General features: G+C 38.0%; 1 protein-coding gene across 3 annotated transcripts in view; it reads right to left on the bottom strand.

Moving 5' to 3' along the window:
• Positions 1-19,239, bottom strand: part of TMEM117 (transmembrane protein 117) — a 425,726-nt gene that overhangs the window by 1,767 nt on the left and 404,720 nt on the right. For all 3 annotated transcript variants that reach the window (XM_090273033.1, XM_090273034.1, XM_090273035.1), the window contains one exon: positions 10,628-10,757. In XM_090273033.1, the coding sequence (XP_090129159.1) occupies positions 10,628-10,757 (130 nt within the window). The remainder of the gene's footprint in view (positions 1-10,627; positions 10,758-19,239) is intronic.

Raw genomic sequence — 19,239 nt, 5'->3', positions numbered from 1 at the left:
TAGAATAATATTATCTAGTGATAGCTTTACATCTGCAAACATAAAGTGTAGAAAAATTCAAAAAATTCTATATTCTATTCTAATTGTTATTATAATCATCATTCATTTCAAGTTGTACAATATCATGTTTATCACAAAATAGTAATACCCACCTCATAGATTTGATGTAGAAAAGTAAGTGACATATGTAACAGCTTCTAGAAGCTTTGGGTATAATTATTATATGCATCGTGTCAAAATTAATTTATTTTGTATTGAAGATAGCAGTATTAAATATTATTCAATTACAGCTTCACATGATTATAGAACTCTTGGGACAGGAGAGACAGAGGATCTTAGGCAAACTTATTAAACCAAGAATTATAAAAATGTATTTTGCAATATGTACCCTAATAGAATATATAGTTATATAAAAAGGTAAAATTTTAAGGAGTTTAGGGAGTATTTTATCATCCTCATTGCACATTTTCAAGTTCCTATTATATGCAAGGTTGAAGGGTTTTAATCCTGGCTCTGTTTAAATTCTCTAAACCCCAATTTCCTTACATGCAGAAAATAATAGTACTTATTAAAGCTGTTACCATTTTTTCATGAGATTATTAAATGCTAAGCATAGTGCCTGGTATAATAAGAATTCAGTAATTGTTACTATTATCATCAAAGCTTTGGCTAAGCCATGATAATGTCCTCCTTTGCATGGGAAGGTACAATTTTTCTCTACGAAGAGAGTTTATATAAACTATATGAAGGGAAATTATAACTCTGCTTGTTTTGAAATTATTCAACTATATAGGGCATACAATAGTTATTTTTAAATTATGCTATCACTTTTGTTAGATATATCATATAGTTGATGTTTTTGTTATAAGATTTTATTTATTTACTTTTAGAGAGAGGGGAAGGGAGGGAGAAAGAGAGAAAGAGAAACATCAATGTATGACTGCCTTTTGTGTGCTCCCAACTGGGGACCTGGCCTGCAACCCAGACATGTGCCCTGACTGGGAATCGAATCAGTGACCCTTTGGTTCACAGGCTGGTGCTCAATCCACTGAGCCACATCAGTCAGGGCAGGGTATATAATACTTATAATGGAAGCTCTTGCCTGAATGATTTATTTTGCACACCTAAACTAGAAAGTAAGTTGGAACACTGGAAATGTTTCCAGATACAATAAGACATTTATAATATTTGGATCTGTTAAGTTCAAACCACTCCTGCCCTCCTGGATCTTCAAAACTAAAACTGAATCTTAGTAAGAATCAACCATAAAACAAATTAAGAAAACTAAACCCAGTAAAGTGCAATCAAGTACAAAGGTGAGCACTATTAGCAAACATTTATTGTGCTCATAATAGACTCTATTGGATACATTAGGAAATAATGATATTAGGATATCAGTTTCTGCCTTCCATGGAGGAACCTATCATCTAGTTGGGAAATAGGACAGACACAGCAATAGATAAATAATAAGAGACCACATTTGAGAGATGCCCAATGGGTAATCAAACCATAAATGCTGAAGATGTTCAGAAAATTGAATAAAAACTGAGGGCTAATTTCTGTAGAAATTATTTGGAAAAGAAGGGTAGTAATTCATATGGTCCCTGAAAGAAAAGCAGGACAGAGAGAAGCTTACAAAATTTTGCATTTCTTTTAGTCTGTTTTTATTATGCCTCAGGTAGAACAGCATACAGAAAAAGATCAGGTGATGTGGAATAAAGAGGCTGAGGGGAGAGAGAAGAAAAAGAAAGAAGAACATTGTAAGGAAAGAAAGGCAGGAGATGAGTGAGTGACAGGGGAAATGAGAAAGTCCAGAGATCTTTTCATCCAGTATTCAGGAGGCACTAGTGTATAGCTTCCATGATAGAAGGCAATTGAGAGAGGTGCTTTGGTGCTTCTCTTGCAGGAGATTTGTACTTATTCTTTCACTGTGAGCTATGTGAGTTATAAGGCCAGGCTGAAGGGGGTTGGGGGTGGGAAAAGGTCCTTGAACTTGTATGCCTGACCATCACCTTCTTGATTCACAAAGGACCCTTAGAGAGACTTGGACCCTTATAGGTCATTTTTATGAACTTATGAATAGGGTGATCTTCCATAAAGGGTTCTCTGTTTCTATGGTAACAGGATATCAGAAACTAGAGATAGGCAGCATGCAGCAGCAGAGAATCAGGGAGAAGAAAGGGAAGTCCACAGAGCTTGGAGAAGGGTGCTTTTATGAGGTGGGGAAAAGATGCTCCGTGAATGTTTACAGACAAAGGAAAAGCAAAATATAAGAGGATTAAAATGGAACTATGTACACTGATCACACTAAGAAGAAAGCCTGAAGATAAAAGGAGCTATTTTTCCTACTTTAAAATTACTTTTCTACCATCGAAGATGAACGATGCTAGGTCAGTTTGACCACTAAACTTGGACACTAGAGAATCACTTAATGTTATTTCTCATGTGACCTGGAGTCTGATTATTTAGAAGTTAATGAATATCATAACACTGCTCTAATACATCTTCACCCCTTTGCAAGAAGGAGTACCCTTGTGTCAAAAACCATAGTGTGGAAATCAGCAGATGGAGATTTTGTTCGAACACTGGACTTGAATAATACAACCTTGAGTAACCTGTGTGAACTCTGCAGACCTCAATACTTGTATTTCCAAATTGAGGACACTGAATGAGATGCCTTCTAGTTCTATGTTTTGTCCTTTTCTCCCAAATCCTTCAACTTACTAGCTCCATGAATTCAATTTTTTATTCTGTGAAGTAGAGAATAATACCAGTGTAGCTGCATCAAAAGATTATTGTGAGGATAAAATGAGAAGCTATATTTGAAGTTCTCTAAAATACATTGTTCACCAAAAATGTAGTGTAGTATTATTTCTACAGTTTCTTTACTTCTTTGATCCAGTTGCTATAGGATCTTGGTGGCAAAGTAGAGGGATCAGTTTGGATAAAATAATGAATAAGGTGCACTGACATTAATGGGTAGATATCTAAGAGAACCCAGTGTGTAGCTATATGGAAATATGCTTTGTGAATCAGCATATTTAACATGTTAAAATTTTTACCAATTGTTAATTGTGCTACAGGTTGTAGTAGTATTGCTCCTACGAAAAGGTCTTGTATATACACAAATTTTTTGGCTAAAGAACAGGAGATAGTACCTCCCTTTCCCAACACACACAGCAGAGAGGCCATGTGGAGGTGGGAAAGGGCAGAGGGCAGAGGGCAGAGAGGAGACTGAGGCAGAATCCCTACTGATAACGTATTTCCTTATTTTATTCTATGGCTATATCAGTGTCCTTCCCTACACTGTCACAGCCATTCAGCCAAAACTTGAAACTGCTGAAAATTTAGAAGAAATGGCTCTTCTTACTTTTTGTTTGTTTCAGGTCACTTGACATAACTTCTGGTTCATTTATCCATTTGTACAGAGGAAGGACATTCATCGGTATCATCCACACATGTATTTTCTCACACTGTGTTTTGCTACCTTGGTAATGCTTTTTCCTCTTTAAAAAAAAAAAAAAAAAAACAACTTTTGCCCTATGAGATGTAGCAAACCAGAAAGCAAAATCAGGTGGGACAAGTCAACCTCGGTGTGCTTGTCTGTAAGGTGAGGGAATCAAGCTACATAGTCCTTATGGTATCTCCCCTGCTAAGGGTCTCTTTGATGAGTCTGTGAAATAAACATTGCCTAAATGTTAATGTTGTATGATGGGCTGGGAAATCTCACCGTTAGAGCAAAATGATGGAATACACAATTTCCAGATGAAGAAAGCTTCCCTTAAGAAAAAAGATTACATATTCTGAGAAACACTGTTTACCATAAAAAATAAATTTGAGTCCCTGAAATAACCTACATGGAAAGGATATAAGACACAAAAAGGAAAGAATAGAAAGTGCTCCTATTTCATTCTCCCACGTGTGTTGCTGTGAATGTACAATCAACCATAACAAGAGGTTTGGTATTTCAGCATTAATCATATGAGAGACGCTGCCTTTCCCCCTGTTGTTTTTACTACATAGCATAATGTAAATCAGCAAGGAGGCAGGGTAAAAATCCATACATTATTTCTATTAATCTCCTTGTTGAAATATCTCACTGTCTCTTTAATGAGAAATCACTGCATGGTGTTGGTGGGATTACCTCTTTCTAGTATTCTGGGCTTTTAATGAATCTTACTGATGGTAAAAAATGATATTATACTGGTAATATAATAATTTTATCCTTTTACATTGTGGGAGCCCATAGAATCCTTGGCTAGTTTTAAAAGGATTCTTCATTAAATGTCATCCTCACTTACCATAGGAAATGACATCAATTCGGAGGAAAGTGTTATTTTTTTCAACTAAAGAAAGCCTATAAAGTGCTGATACTTCCACTATATAAACAAAACTTTTATGATTCAAATATGCAATCATAATATTTTTTAAAAAAGCTTTTACTCAGTAATTTCCAGCTAGCATTGTGCTTGAGCTATACTATAAGCATGTGTCCTCTGAGTGGGTGCTGCCACTGGGCCGGACTCTGACACACACAACAGACACATGAAGTAGTCATGTCCCACAAAGCCAGTTAGTATCCATTATGGGACAGCAAGGAACCCTGGCCTTGAAGAAGATGAGTTATGGATAATTAATGAAGTAACAGCTTCCTATAATGGGCTTCTTGGCCATATTCAATGTCCTCTCATTCCAGACCTGAGCAGTGAAAACAGGGCTTACTGCGTCAGCATCTCTTTAAGTCCCGGACTTAACTAAGAAGTTGATGGATACCTAGAAACCACATGAAGTGCCATGAGGAGACCATTTAGTAAATTGAAGATATTTACTAAATAACTTATGAATCAATAAGTTAGTTGAGTTAGTAAAGTATCTTCTTAAGACTTAAAAGCAAATGGATAGAGATTCTTAAAGTGCCTCTCTCGTCATTGTTGCTTCCTAAGTGGGAGACTACACCTTATAATTGAATGTAAGTAGAGGCAGACACTTCCGATGATAAAAGAGAACAGAAAGGCCATGTGTCTGTACCAAAGATTGTACTGAAGAGTCTTGAGATTGGGAACTATGTCATGTTCATTTTTGTATTCCCTGGATCTTAGCTTGGGTTTAGACACATTAACTCAGAAAATGTCTGTTAACAGGTAAACTCTAAAATAATGTGTCAAAAAAATAAAATGAGGGAAGTTCTTTCTTTTGAATCAAATACATTTGTCACAATGATCTTTAAATTCCAGATACTGCTAAAACTTAATATGATGCAGAAAATTGGGAACAATAAAATAATTATGTATTAACTACACATTTCAAGTTCTTCCTCTGAGTGTGAAGACAGTTTCCGAGGAGCGCATGAGTTTTATAACAAAACCCCTCATATATGCATAAATGAAGACAGGACACCTCAGTTTGGGCAGATCCACTCTGGGGCTGCAGGGACTCGCAGGCTATAGCAAAGCAGTTACGCCTGGAAGAAGATGAGTTTTGGGACAAATAATGTGAATTGCTGCTTCATGGAGAAGTAACATAGTTAATTCTTAGAGCTGTATAAACGTGTTGAAAATGAAATTGCTTCAGGAAAAATTTAGAAAAATTCACAACTGAGAGAATGTCAAGAGGTCTTTGTGTGTTCTGGATAAATTCACGACCTTGGGGGACCATCCTGGTGAAGAGGATGCATCATATCTCCCTGTAACAAGTCCCTCGCTAATCCTGTCAGACAGAATATTCTGCTGGATGGACCATTGTCCTGTCTTTCCCAGCACTTCCCATGATCTGAGTGACACAGGAGAGATCTTTTAAAAATAATCTCTGGAAACTCATTTGCCAGAAATCATGCACCTTTGGAAACAAAGCGAAGGGGTTTTATTCATTATTTTCCACATCCTCGCCATTGTAAAGCACCTGCGCCCTCACATTGTTCAGGGAACTGAAATAGAACACAGACGCTACGGAGGCTTGTTTACTTCTACATTTTCCATTTTTGCCGAAAGGGTTCCCATGGGCATCATCGTGGCAACAGTGAGAATTCTCTCCTCGCAGAGGCACAGGCCTTCCTTCTGGCCTTTCTCCCAGCCCCCTCCTAATTTACTCAGATGATGGCCACCAATGGGACACTTCCTTTGTCTGGCTGGGATGACAGATGGCAGAGCTTCCACCGGGATTGGCATTAATAGGACTCAGAGGAATCTCTGAGATTGAATTGGGAGGCTATTCCTCTCTTGCCTCCAGAGACTTAATACATCATATTTTGAATCCACCTTGCATTCACCTTACAGATAAAAGGGAAAAGGGCAGAGGCAAGAATTATACAGTTGCAGTTAGCATTTATTTTGGGATTCAGCTCAAAAGCACCAATGTGACCTAATCACTGACCGTTTATTCCCTTTGTTAGTGGAGTCAAAATTCCCTGAAAAAAATATTTTAACACACCCTTAGGTAGAGATGATTTATTTTTATAAGCTGTAGTCCAACTTATAAAATGAAAGCTCATACATACTACAACAAACCATCTGTCAAGGGGGATCCAGATGAGCTAAACAGATGCAACAATTCAAGTTATTTCTGACATGCATAAATAAAACTAGCTTGGAATCAGGATCAAAAACAACTCGAATCCTCAATGCTTTGAAAATGTCCATAGGAACTCGTCAGTGTCAGATAACCCTCTACATCCAGAGCATTTCAGTGGGAGAGAGATTTCTTTCATTCTTAATATCCTTCTTGAGGACTCAGAGCAGTAACAGTAGAGAACTCAGAATACTGGATAAATAATAACAGTGCCCTTTCCTGGCTGCCCACTATTTAAAAAAATTAAATAGAAAACTCAGCGTTGGATGAGTAAATGGGAAAGCTCTAGGTAAAGATAGTGAGAATCGGAGTGCTTCCTACCTGGTGGACAGGGGCAGAGCTGGAGCCTATGCACCAAACCTTTACATTCCATCACCTCCACATGCACTAAAGGCTCTTTGTAGATCACAGAGCAATGATAGTTGAGGCCAGGGTAGAGGCATTCTTGACCCTTAGAGCCCTGGGGTCCTTGTTCAGCCTCTTTAGTGCAGAACAAACACAGCAGAGAAAGCAAAACACAGAGCCATGGTGGGTCGATAAGGTCCCGCCTACCCGGCTGCAGTTTCTTCTGTGGTCCCCAGACCTCTCCCAGCCATGCTCTGCTTTGGGACCTCCTGTACTGGCCCTGGTTCTAAACTTTCCAGCTCCTGGCAGGCCTCTCCTATAGGCCTTTCTCATTCCCACTGAACTGCACTATGACCCTTGGCCTTTGTTTTAAGTGTTGCGTGTAAAGAGAAATTAAAGCCGAGATGACAAAACTGATACATTCATCGTTCTGGATGTCCATATAGCTTATTTTGTTGTCACAACACCCTCGGCTTTGGCTCCAAAATCATCTGAGACCCCAAGGACTAGACGGTGCTGTTGGTGGCCATCCTGGATGCCTATGCAATGAACACTGCCAGCCCTTCAACTTCTTGAGCATTGGGGCCGAGGAGGAGGAGCTGGGATGCCTGGGTCCCAGACAGCGAGTCCTGAGGTCAGCCTGTCCAGAGAGACCCCAGCCACTCACTCCTGCAATATCAGCACTTTAGCAGCTTTTCTTTGTTAATAAAGCCTGACCATTTGGAAAAAAAAAAAAAAAAGAAAGAAAGAAAGAAAAAGCTGAGACGAGAGGAGTTCTGACTACAGAAAACGTGTCTCAGCAGCAGTGTTTCTCAGCATGGTCCCCGGCACGCTTCATGAGCATCCCTGGCAGTGCTTGAGAGAACAGGAGAGTCCACGCTCCACCATACACCTCCGGCCCCTGGCTCTGGGTGCCCTCCAGGTGATTCCCATACACCTAAAGTTTGATAACCATTGACAGAGGGTTTCATGGGCAATCATCCTAGTGGTGATACCATATTTGCTTATCAAGAAAAGCATTGACGTCTCTCTACCAAAAGAAGTAGCACTTGGAGAAGCCGAGTCAGATGGTGTTTGCAGTGCACTTGGAAATTTATGGGCTACTAATTATTGAGCATATTAAAGTACAACATGGAGCACCATGTTTTGGAAATTTTACTTAGGTTTGCCCAGAAGCAATGATTTTACAATGGCGGATAAAGTAAAAGGCCTTTACAGGAGATTAGATGGTGCTCCAGAGCAGCCTCCATGACCTCTTCAGCCAAGTAATGGAACAAAGATAGTAACAAAAACAAGAGGAGAAGAAGTTACTGCTTTCTTTAGACTCCAAATCTATCATCTGTTTTCCTAGAAAATTTTATCATGATAGTTCTGGGGAGACACATGATCATCTTACCACAAACTGAATTTATATTGTTTATGGTGAATCCCTTCACCCCAACCCACATGTAACCTGTTTTATTTTTAATTTAAACTGCAGAATCCTCAAAAGCTTCCCCGATAGGTCCAGGCACCCAGACATCGGCACGCATGGCCTGACTCAGGGAGACAGTCTGACCTCAACTGTCAATTCGATGGGGAAGTTCACAAAGATCAGCCTCAGCAGGGGAAGCTTTTCAAAAGTCCTGTTGCCTGGCTTTTGCCCAGACCTAGTGGGTAGGAACCATTAGGAATGGGTTCCAACAACCTGTATATTTATAAAGCTCCCTAGCTGATGTAATAATCAGCATAATTTGGCAAAACCCTGTACAAAAGCCTTAATCATAATATAGTTCCGCCTTCTGGCAAACTTTATTTACATGCAATCTCCATTAAGATTTTACAGAATAACACTTGGTGGGATAAAGGTTTAAGTTCAAAGGCATTGGAGTCTCTACTTCAAAGCGAATGATTCTGAAGCTTCAGGGGGCCTCTGTAGGCACTGTCCCCTTCCAAAGCCCTCAGTGTAATTTTCAGTTGTTCTTTTGTTTTCATGTTTTGAAATAGAGCATTCTAGTCATGGCCCCAAGTGCCATGAAACTTGAAACTGTCCCATCTATTTTGATAGCATATCTGACATAAAGCCATGTGAAACAGTCCCAAATTAAATATTTTTAACAGCTTGATTTTTTTTTTCTAATCAATGGTTTCTCTAAATCCTCCCACCCCCTTTTTAAACCTGATATTCTGCAGTCAAGCAGTATATTTATGACAGGGATTCTGATGCTCAGAGACAATATTAGTGTCATGATGGCCTGGGACAAGCGCTGATAGCAGGAACAGATGGTCCAGGCAAAAGCCCACCCAAAGGGATATGATGATGCCATGTGTGTGATAGCTATTTTAGAAGTCCAAGAGGGTAGCATGCTGCAGAGATTAAGTGGGGACTCGGGAACCACATTATGTGACCTGAACTCAAATTGATGGATTTATCCGGTGAATTTAATAGATGGGCCTCATTCATTCTGGATAGGAAAATAAACCTGCTGCAGCTTCCCTATTCATGAGCTCATTCTCCAATTTAGGAAGGTCGCCTCATGCTGAAAGCAAAACACAGCCTTCGAGTTGAGACTCAAAGGTTTTTCGCAGCACTCAGATATTCACGTTTTCTGTGTTTAGACTATTTTTATTCAGCAGCACAGACGGTAGTATAAACATAGATTTCTTCAGCAGTTTTTATTACAGCAGGTGTGGGATCCTTGGACATTTTTCTTGAAACACACACATTGGCTAACCTGCATTTGAACGGCTTGGGAACTAATGCCATGTTTCATATGATCACTCAGCTGTCTGCTTCTTAACAGAAAAACAGTAAAAAATAAATTTAAAAAAGAAGAAAAAATAAAAATGAAAAAGTATAAAACATAACCCCAGGAAGCCTTTTTTAGATGAGAATGACTGGGATGCCATGAAAGAATGTTATAATAAATCATATTGGAGGTGTTTCAAAAGCAGGACACATCTGAAGATGAAATACCTGAGGAGCCACAAGAGAATCACTTGAGACAAACAAGAGCTCTGCCACAGAAGGAGGTTTTTACTCCATCGAATGAGAAGTGGCCCCACTCCCTAAAGGTATATGGTCTGACAGGAGCTGGAGGATACCACTGTTCTGATCTCAGGCACAAATGAAGAACAAAGCATAAAGAGTACTCAGGTTGAAAAGTATACTGAACTGTACGTTGTGAAAAGGAAACCCACCAGTGAACAAAGCCAAGGTAGGGTGGTATAGGGACTATGGCTAACTTTATACTACCTATGGTATGGAGTTCACTAACTCCACATCGAAGATCTGTCCTCCCCTCTGGTAGTTCTGTGCGACATCACTAGGTCTGACACCAGAAGTGGCCTCCCACCTGGGGACTGCGCTTCTCCCCTCTCCTTGACTCTAAGTGGGGCTACCTGACTAGTAATTGCCAACAGAATGTGAGTGAAGTTGACATGCTTCTTTTCCAAGCCACAGTGGTTAAGGAAGATGTAAGCCTTCTTAATCATTTCCACCATTCTCTTTACTCCCAACTGTCTGCTGGATGTTGAAGTTGAAATTGTCAAAGCCACCAATAGTATAAATCCCAGAGTGACAGTCTGAGCCCCAGCAGACCTAGAACCTTGTACTGCTATGTGAGTAAGAAATGAAACTATATTTATGTATGCCTCTATAATGTTACTATTTATGTTTTTTAATAGCAGCTAGTATTACTCTAATAGGAGACAAATCCTGTTCAAAATTATAACATACCTGTTATGTGAATACGATATTCCTCCTTGAAGATCTTCTGGAAGAAAGGAATCTTGAACTGCATGTGAGGTGTATGCAGCCCAGGGAGATTTACATCAACATCTCCCATGAAATGTGGGAATTCCCAGTCCTATCAGAGAAAATCAATATAAAAAGATGTTTGTGATTTGTCTCATACCTAAGCAACAAAACACACACACACACACAAAGTACTTTTTTAAAGCATTTATTTTAAAATCATTTAAATGCAGCCAGATGTTGGATGTATCAGTTTCATTCTGTAATGGTTATTTTATGTACATTAGGTAGTGGTATGCATTCAAAATCAAAATTAAGTCATAACTTACATCCTCAGCTTTCCTCTTTACTGTGGTAATAAGAAACCAATATGGAATTGATTTGCATCTACGTGTACATGTTTATCTCTTTCTTCTGGAGAAATTTTAAAATTTTATAGGAAGGAAGTAATCCATATTTTATATATATGGAGTGATTTTGTTTCACTTACTTTCAAAAAATATAAACCCTATAACAGTATGTTTTATGTAAGAAGGAAAGTAAAAGGGTCTGAGTCACTTAACCAAGCTTCTCAGTTTACAGCGAGGGACTTTTACTAATCATCTCTGCTAGCAACTACATGCAGTGGAAAAATGCCTAAGCCTCCTGTCCTGCTCTCCTGCAATTCAGCATCAGTTTGAACCAAACAATGGAGGGCTTGACATGCTTACGTAAGATACACACAGTGAATTAATTGCCAAATTGCCATTAGTCATTTCCTTGTTGCGAAGGCAAAGCCAGGCGGCATGACCCTCCCTTTCACAACAAAGGAAACAGATGCAAATGAGGTGTCTCACCTGCTCTTGGTTTTGGATAGAGACATCAAATTAAGGTTCATAAATAGCATGTGAACAAAGAATGTAGTAAGTTATCAGTTCATTAAATTATCAGTTCTACATTTAGTGAATATTTTGAAGAACTTGTACATGAAAAATAATGAACAAAATACTAAAGATTTCAATCTATTATCTCAATATAAAAAAGTTACATTTTTCTAAGATTTCTATATATGCAGCTGATAGAGGGGTGCTACTAATAAAGCACTTGGGGTCTTCATGTCCATTGCATTCCCTTCTTCGCTGTGAATTCCAAACAAGGGAAAATAAGCCTTAGAGAAGGGCGAATATGTGAGTGGTGGTAAACAAGAAAGCTCTGAATGTCCATTCATTTCCTGATGTATGGATCACTTCAAGCTGCTAATAAGAAAGATACAAGAAGAAAAAAGAACTGATTCAACATCATCCCTTTCTATTAGTATGTATGCAAATATCTCGTTGGGCTCAACTTTCCTTGTTTTTCAGATATTAGCAGCAAATAGGTATATAATCTGGGGAATTCAGAAAACCCAAAGTGTTAGAGCTAAATTACTCTGACCATTTCTATCTGAAATATTAGTATAAAATGGATTGGTTATAATGTTTGTAAACCATTGCATTTTATTAAAGTGCATTTGATGCTATCTTGTTCTTTTGATGTTACTTGAAAGACTCCTGCGAAGAGACTTGAAATTGAATTTGGCCTTTTGATAAATATAACTGACATCACCCCCAAAAAATTATGTTTGGCAAATAAAGAGACTGATAACCAAAGTATCTTTCACTAGCCCTGGTAAATAACACACAGCATTATCAGTGGAACAATTCTTCTTTTTATTTCTTAGTTTAAGAAAAAGAATAATTCTTGGTAGTAATTGGGTAATTGTATTTAGTGTGTCCCCTTTTTGGAAAGACATTCTTGGGCTGTTCTCACTTAGCTTTTCATTCCATGAAACTAAAGTTTCTATTGGGTATGAAACTGGTTTTAGTTTGCAAGTAATCTCTAGAGATTACCTGTAGGCTGTGATCAAAACGTCATTCACCAAAAATATAGTTCCTCAATTATTTTCCACCTGTACTTGGAGATAGAAAGATGAATTAAGGAAATAGAGATTAAAGAAAAGAGAAATTCTTGCTCTTTATCTGGAATACAGCATTATCTTTCTTTTTCTTCCTGAGAGATCAGGTATAGAGTTTGGGGAAAAGTGTGAGAGAAGTAGCTGGTGCCATTAAGAAATTTTAAAAAGCATTAATAAAAATGATGAATATATAAATCTCTTAGATTTGCCCTTTTACATTATTTTTTATAATCATCATATTTTTGTTTTTCAATACTATTTTCCTTAGTCTTCTAACCCTCTGCCTCCATTCTCTCCCTGCTACGCTAGGTTTTGTACTTCAGTTCCTGCTCTGCATATTTCTTCAGACTTACTACTGAATCAGTGTAAACTCTGGCCTTACTTGACAGAGTGGAATGGTAATAATAATAACTGCTACCATTTGCAGGATATCTTGGACTCATCTTAATGAAGGATGGGTATCTGAGGCTGAGAATAACCCAGGTATTTATCTGAAGGAGGCAAGAAGAGGAGGGTGGACAGTGTTCTGAATTTTGCTAGGTTTCAGTCTCTTCACCCATAAATTGGGGTTAAATGTATCAATCTCACAGGCTTCCTGGGAGGATGAGATGATGCCTGGGCAGCACATGGCACATTTATAGAAACTGAGGGAAGAGACAAGGAAATGGCCAGCAAGCACAGTCCCAGCATAATTCCAGGTTTATCTTGAGAGTGAAGCTGAAGAAGCCAATTGGTCTGTTTTCAGGATCCAGGTGAAAAATGATGAAGGCCATCTTTTCCTTTCTGCCCTCATCCATTGTTCAGGACTGAGGTCTCCGACTGGAACTTTGTTCAGATCAGAGTTCTCCCAGAAGGCTCTGGGAGAGGGCTACAGGGAAGGATGCTGTCTCTCAAAGAGATATGTGAGATGGCCTCATGAGGAAGACAGTACAACAGAAGAAAATTGGCTTCTCATGAAATATGTGCCACACTGTGGTGACCTCCAGAAATAGCCATGGGAGACCAGTGGTCAGGGAGGGAGGCACCACTACTATGTATATAGTAGCTAGTAAGCTAGCAACATGTGAAACGAAAGGCTGAGGGAATCTGAATATTTGGTTATAAATTATTGATCACTCGCAATGTTCTAGCATCATACTAGGCAATATATTTATGTTCCTACCTATGTACAAAATGATCCCAAACGTTTGCTACTAACCCTTTTTATAGATGAGAAAGTTTACCTCAGAGGAGTTAAGTTGTCATAATGTGACATTGCTGCCATGTGGCAAAACCTGGTCCTGCATTTATTGCTTTTTATTCAGAACTGAAATTATTTTTACCTGCTGTAACTGGTTCTCATTGAGAATTGTTAGTAGCAGTTAGGCCTGCTTGTCCCTCACCAAGAGCCAGTTCCATGAGGAGCTTTAAACTACTTTTCTCCCACCTCCACTCCAAGAGGGCCCTCATTTTTATCTGACCCTACTCTGAGCAAGATTAACTATAATTCTTTCTCTACTAAGCAACTGTCCCAGAAATAGGTGACTTCTAATCAGACTGATGAGGGAAATCTGACTACCAGGTGACTGACAGCACATATTGAGTCTCTTGACATCATAACTATGGATGTACAGTCAACTTCATACACAAAGTGCATATAAGTGTCTTAAGAGCTATAGTTTTCTTTCCTTCTGCATAAATGTGAAATAGGTATTTTAAACATAAGATAAAAATGTTGAATTAAGAGAATGATGACACAAGATGTTTTCAGCTGGTAAGACCAGGGTAGATTCAGGCTGCTCCTGTGATTGCATATTACAAAACGTTCACTTATTTTGTTCTTTAAGAAATGTGATCAGTATTTAGTAATTAAAAGCTTCATGGCTACTTTCTGCTATTAAACCCAACAATAACTGTAGAGGTTGATCACATTTGTGATTCAGTAATGTAAAAATTATTTAGGCATATTGTATCACACATGCTATTCCAGCCATTTCTCATCAGTTCATGGTGATGAACAGACTTCCAACTTTGTATCTTGCTTCATACATAAGAAACAGTGAGTTTCCATTCAGATGGGCTTATTTCCTTTATGAAAATAAATGAGCAGTGCCATGGTATATATCTAATCTTCTTTTTAAATACTATGGTTTACTATGCCTATGACAACAAAAATCACATTTGAATACTGATGTCCAAATTACATTTGGATGTGTAATTTGCACTGATATATCCAAACATGATTCTGTCCACATGTGGCCCTATTATTAATGAACCAGATTTTCAGGACAATGTTAAGTATATGGGCAAGATGGTGTCAGGATATAACTGGAGTCATTATTTCCCCACGTTTCCTCATTGAGAGGCATGCCTCGGGGCCAAAGGAGAGAACTTGGCACTAGGCAGAGGAACTCAAGCTTGAAACCAACAGTGTTTTGAATTCTCAAATTGGCATTCAATTTCGCAAATCAAATGAAGAGACCTCATTTATATTTAGAGAACCACGAGAGAATAAAATGTAGTAACACTGATTACTCTATCCTGCAAAACTAAAGCCATAGTATCTGAACAACACTTTTATTTTGGGGGTCAGGGATTGGCCACCTGGTGTTTGAGGAAATAAGGCACAGATTAAATTAGATTTTATGTAAAGGTATTGATAACCATTCAGAATAGAACCATCAGTAGATTCTTAAATGTTAATAAAATATGCCAACATTTTTCAATGTAATATTTTGTACAGCTACTATTTAAAGGCATGAGATGATTAAGCTTTAAATGATTTCAGAAGCTTCTTTCCAGATATATTTCTTTCTATTTGTAATTCTCTATTCCTCCTGAATTTAGATCCATGAATATCAGAACATCATTTCACCAAAAATTTCCGCAGCTTATAACATGTCCTTAGTTTTTCTATGCTTAGCAGTGTCCTCACAACAGGATTTTAGATGACAATGATCAGTGGTGGCCTGAGGAACTGTGCTCTTGCTTTGGATAATATTTTTGTTTCTTATTAAGAATATTGAGTGCCAGATTTCTTTCAGCAACCTTTTGCTTCTTCTAACTGGCAACATTGAAAAAATTCTCAAGAAGTCCAACATATAGTAGATATTTCTTATATGTTTATTTATTGTCCATCTTTTCCACTGGAATGTAAGCTCTTTGGGAGCTACAGATTTTTCTTTACCTGTTTTGTTCACTATTATATTCCCCATACCTGAAATAACGCGCAGCATATAGTAAGAACCCAAATATTTGCTCAATTAATGAATGGCGCTCTCTCAGAGTTAAAGATATACAACAATCCCTTTTTGGTTTCATGTAAATGGAAACTCAGGATGGATTTAAGTGAACAGAGATAACATAATGAATATCTATTTTTAAAAATAATATTACACATCGAACAGAGATTCAGTATTTTGTGTAAAAAGTTCTTGTTTTTTTTTGCCTATAAACTAAGTATACTGGAATCATAGAATAAACCAAAGATCAAGCCATTTGCCAAAGATCATGGAGAAAAGGAAATAGTAAATAATTAGAGAAACTGGAGGTCAAATGTATATATTGTGAGATTAGGCAGTTAATTTTGGGGAAAGTGAGTTAAAATGCATGTTGGGATGATCTAAGAAACACTTTCTGTGGCCAGGTAAATATAAAGAAGCTCATGAGACATGTCCAACGAAGTCAGGGAACAAGAAAAAAGAATGTAAATAAACATGTGATTTTAAAAAGGTGGGGGGATCATTTCCCACAGTGGAAACACCAGAAAGGCTGTCAAGGCCAAGTTGACTATCCAAGATGCCCTGCAGGAAATGTGGGTGACACACAAAGAGAAACAGCATGACGGTGATTCTCAGATGTCCTTTGACAAATACCCTTTTCTCATATGTTGTACTCTCATTTTCTCTTAATATTCACTGTTTTTTTTCTCCTCAAGGACAAATGGTTTCTGTAACCTCTTGGAGTTTTCTCTCAGGAGGCACGTATGCTATTGAAAAGATTAAAAGCTTTTGGGGAAAAATCTTGGCTTTCTGGTTGAAGTATGCTTTTGTCAACAAATAGTAGAGGTGGCAGATCGCATTTATCACTAAAACCCAAGTCAAAGTACAAGTCCTTACTTAAAATGTTTAAAGAGCTTGACTTTTGAATGGGGTTTGTGTATTCTAGGTACTGATGAACTCTCAAAATTGTTGTTGCCTAAAGGCCTATTTTGCAGTGTCATTTAATATATTTTCTTTATCAGTAATTTTTCTTACTAGTGAAGACCAATATGAATTTTCCTGCCTAATTCTGAAGCTAACATTCATCAATAAAATATAATGACGCCTGTAAAAAAAAAAAAAAAAAGCAAATAAGTCAATCCCAGAGTAGATTTGAAAAGTAAATGGAGTTGTTACTTTTAAGAGATCTTACCATGAGGCTCTGTCAAGGGAGGAGTGGGTTTTTAAAACAAGCTTTATTATATCAAGACATCCTGAAAGCATTATTCATTTAAGCACCAAGGTGGAAGAGTGTCTGGTAAATACATTGGGCCTCATTTACAGATGTCCTGCTCTGGCAGGTTGATGTGATGAAGGACAAAATAAGAGTCAGTCTTAGAAGTCTTTACAATGAATACAAATGCATTGTGTGGCATCTAGGAATAATGGGAAATCAATATCCCTCACTAGGGCAATACAGTTCACCAGCACACAAGGAAAGAGTGTTTGACATCTCAGAGACTTCAATGGGGCCTCGGGGAGAGACAAGGAGACAAACCATTGGCTGTGACAAGTTGCTGACAACTAAAGTTGGTGCAAAGTCTAGATAAATACATTGTTTTAACTCAATAATAGGTCCTTTTGGATAAAGTCTTCCATTGGTCATCAAACAACAACTTGACCTGTTTTGCACTTTTTAAGAAGAATGAATATTAACTATATAATAAATTGGCATATTTTTACTTAAATAACAACTCCTAATAAGTCATCTTTTCCAAATAATGAAAGAGTAAAACATACTGAAAAGAAGTTATTAGACAATATATTTCAATGTTATTTCTGAGACACTGACTGTCATTCAGTAAGACATGGCCCTTGCTTATTCTGTACTTTACTTACTGTATTAGCACATTTGGTACAAAGTGTCACTGCTCCAGAATCCATTCTGGTTCTATGCATGCTGCTAGTAATGGTCAGATTCAATTGTCTGAGTGACTAATTTCTTCTGTGGGCTATACTGGAAAATTAATTGCATGTTTTCAAAAGAGTATATATTGTCTTTGGTAAAATTTTTATTTAATATTGAAGTCATTTCCCTGTGAAAAATAATAGTGGGGAACAGTGTGTAAATGTGAGTCATAAAAATACTGACTTGACAAACAATAGAAAGAGTTTGAGGCTGATCTGAGTATCATTTGGGTGGTTAAGGTGAATGACCTCTAATGTTTCTTGCAACGGGTTCATTTTATATTTGTGTATTTTTTTTTGGTCAGGACTGTCTCATAGGGCATATATTCTAGTGAGGAGTCAGACAAGTCAATCAGCAAATAGCAATATAATATGATGTCAAATAAAGATAAATGTTCTGAAGGAATTAAAGCAGGGTAAGGGGAAGGAGGAATAAGTTAGGAGGGGTAGATACTAGTTTAGTTAGTCAACAGAAAACTTCCTTGAGGGTGACCTTTGTATGGAGCACTGATTGGCATGGAAGAGCAAGCCCTGCAAATTTCTGGGGAGCAAATCAGCCAGAAGGAGGAGCAAGTGCAAAGGTCCTGAGGAGAAAATGGGTAGAGTGATAGAGAAATTCAGAGAGGTTTTAAGAGAGTGGGCAGGCTTGCTCCCGGGAAAATAAAGGCCAGTTAGAAGACGATTGCAGTAGTTCAGGTGGAAGATGATGGTGGTTAAACAAGGGTGCTCAGGTGTGCAGATCAAGATATAATTTGAACTTCAGAATTTACTCCAGCAACTGGTAAATGAGAGCTCTATTTACTGAGTTGGTGGAAACTGGGGAACCAATACACTTTTAGAAAATAGAATAGCAGATCAGAAATCCAGAGATCTGTTCAGAACATAATATTAAACATCAGTGGAGGTGCTGTGCATGCAGTTGGGAAGCTTAGGGAGAGGACAAGGCCTGGAGATGTTGATGTGGGAACCACTGTTGTAGGGCATCTGTGGGTCTAAGCAACATTGGATAAACTCCCCTAGAATGAGAAAGAGAGGGTTATAGACTGAGCACTGAGGCATACCAATATTTTAGAAGATGGAAGAGGAGAAGCCAGTAAGGAAAACTGAAAAGGAATGGCATACATTCCTTACATACAAGAACAGGAGGAAGTGCATCCTAGAAGCCAGGTGAAGAAAGTATTTGAGGAAAGAAGTGATCAACTACATTGCATGCAGATGAAAGTTTGAGTAAGAAGATTGAAAATTAACCGTAGGAATTGGTATTATCAGGGTTGTTGACCTTGATAAGACTTCTGAGCTCCAGAGTAAGATGATACTGGGGACAAAAACCTGACTGCAGTGTGTGCAAGAGAAAATAAGAGGTGAGAAGTAGAAGCAATAAATATGGAACTCATGAGGAGTCCTCTGTTAATGGAAACAGGGTAAAAAGGCAATAACTGGAGGCAGGCTATAATTCTGTTAATTTCAAATATATGTCTTAATTTAACATAACTTCAATTTTGGTAGAACAGGGG

The sequence above is a fragment of the Furipterus horrens genome, unplaced genomic scaffold (genome assembly GCF_987537825.1).
Source record: "Furipterus horrens unplaced genomic scaffold, mFurHor1.1.pri manual_scaffold_4, whole genome shotgun sequence".
In the NCBI taxonomy this organism is placed as follows: Eukaryota; Metazoa; Chordata; class Mammalia; order Chiroptera; family Furipteridae; genus Furipterus; species Furipterus horrens.
The sequence above is the reverse complement of the archived record's forward strand: the minus strand, read 5'-3'. Positions and strand labels throughout refer to the sequence as shown.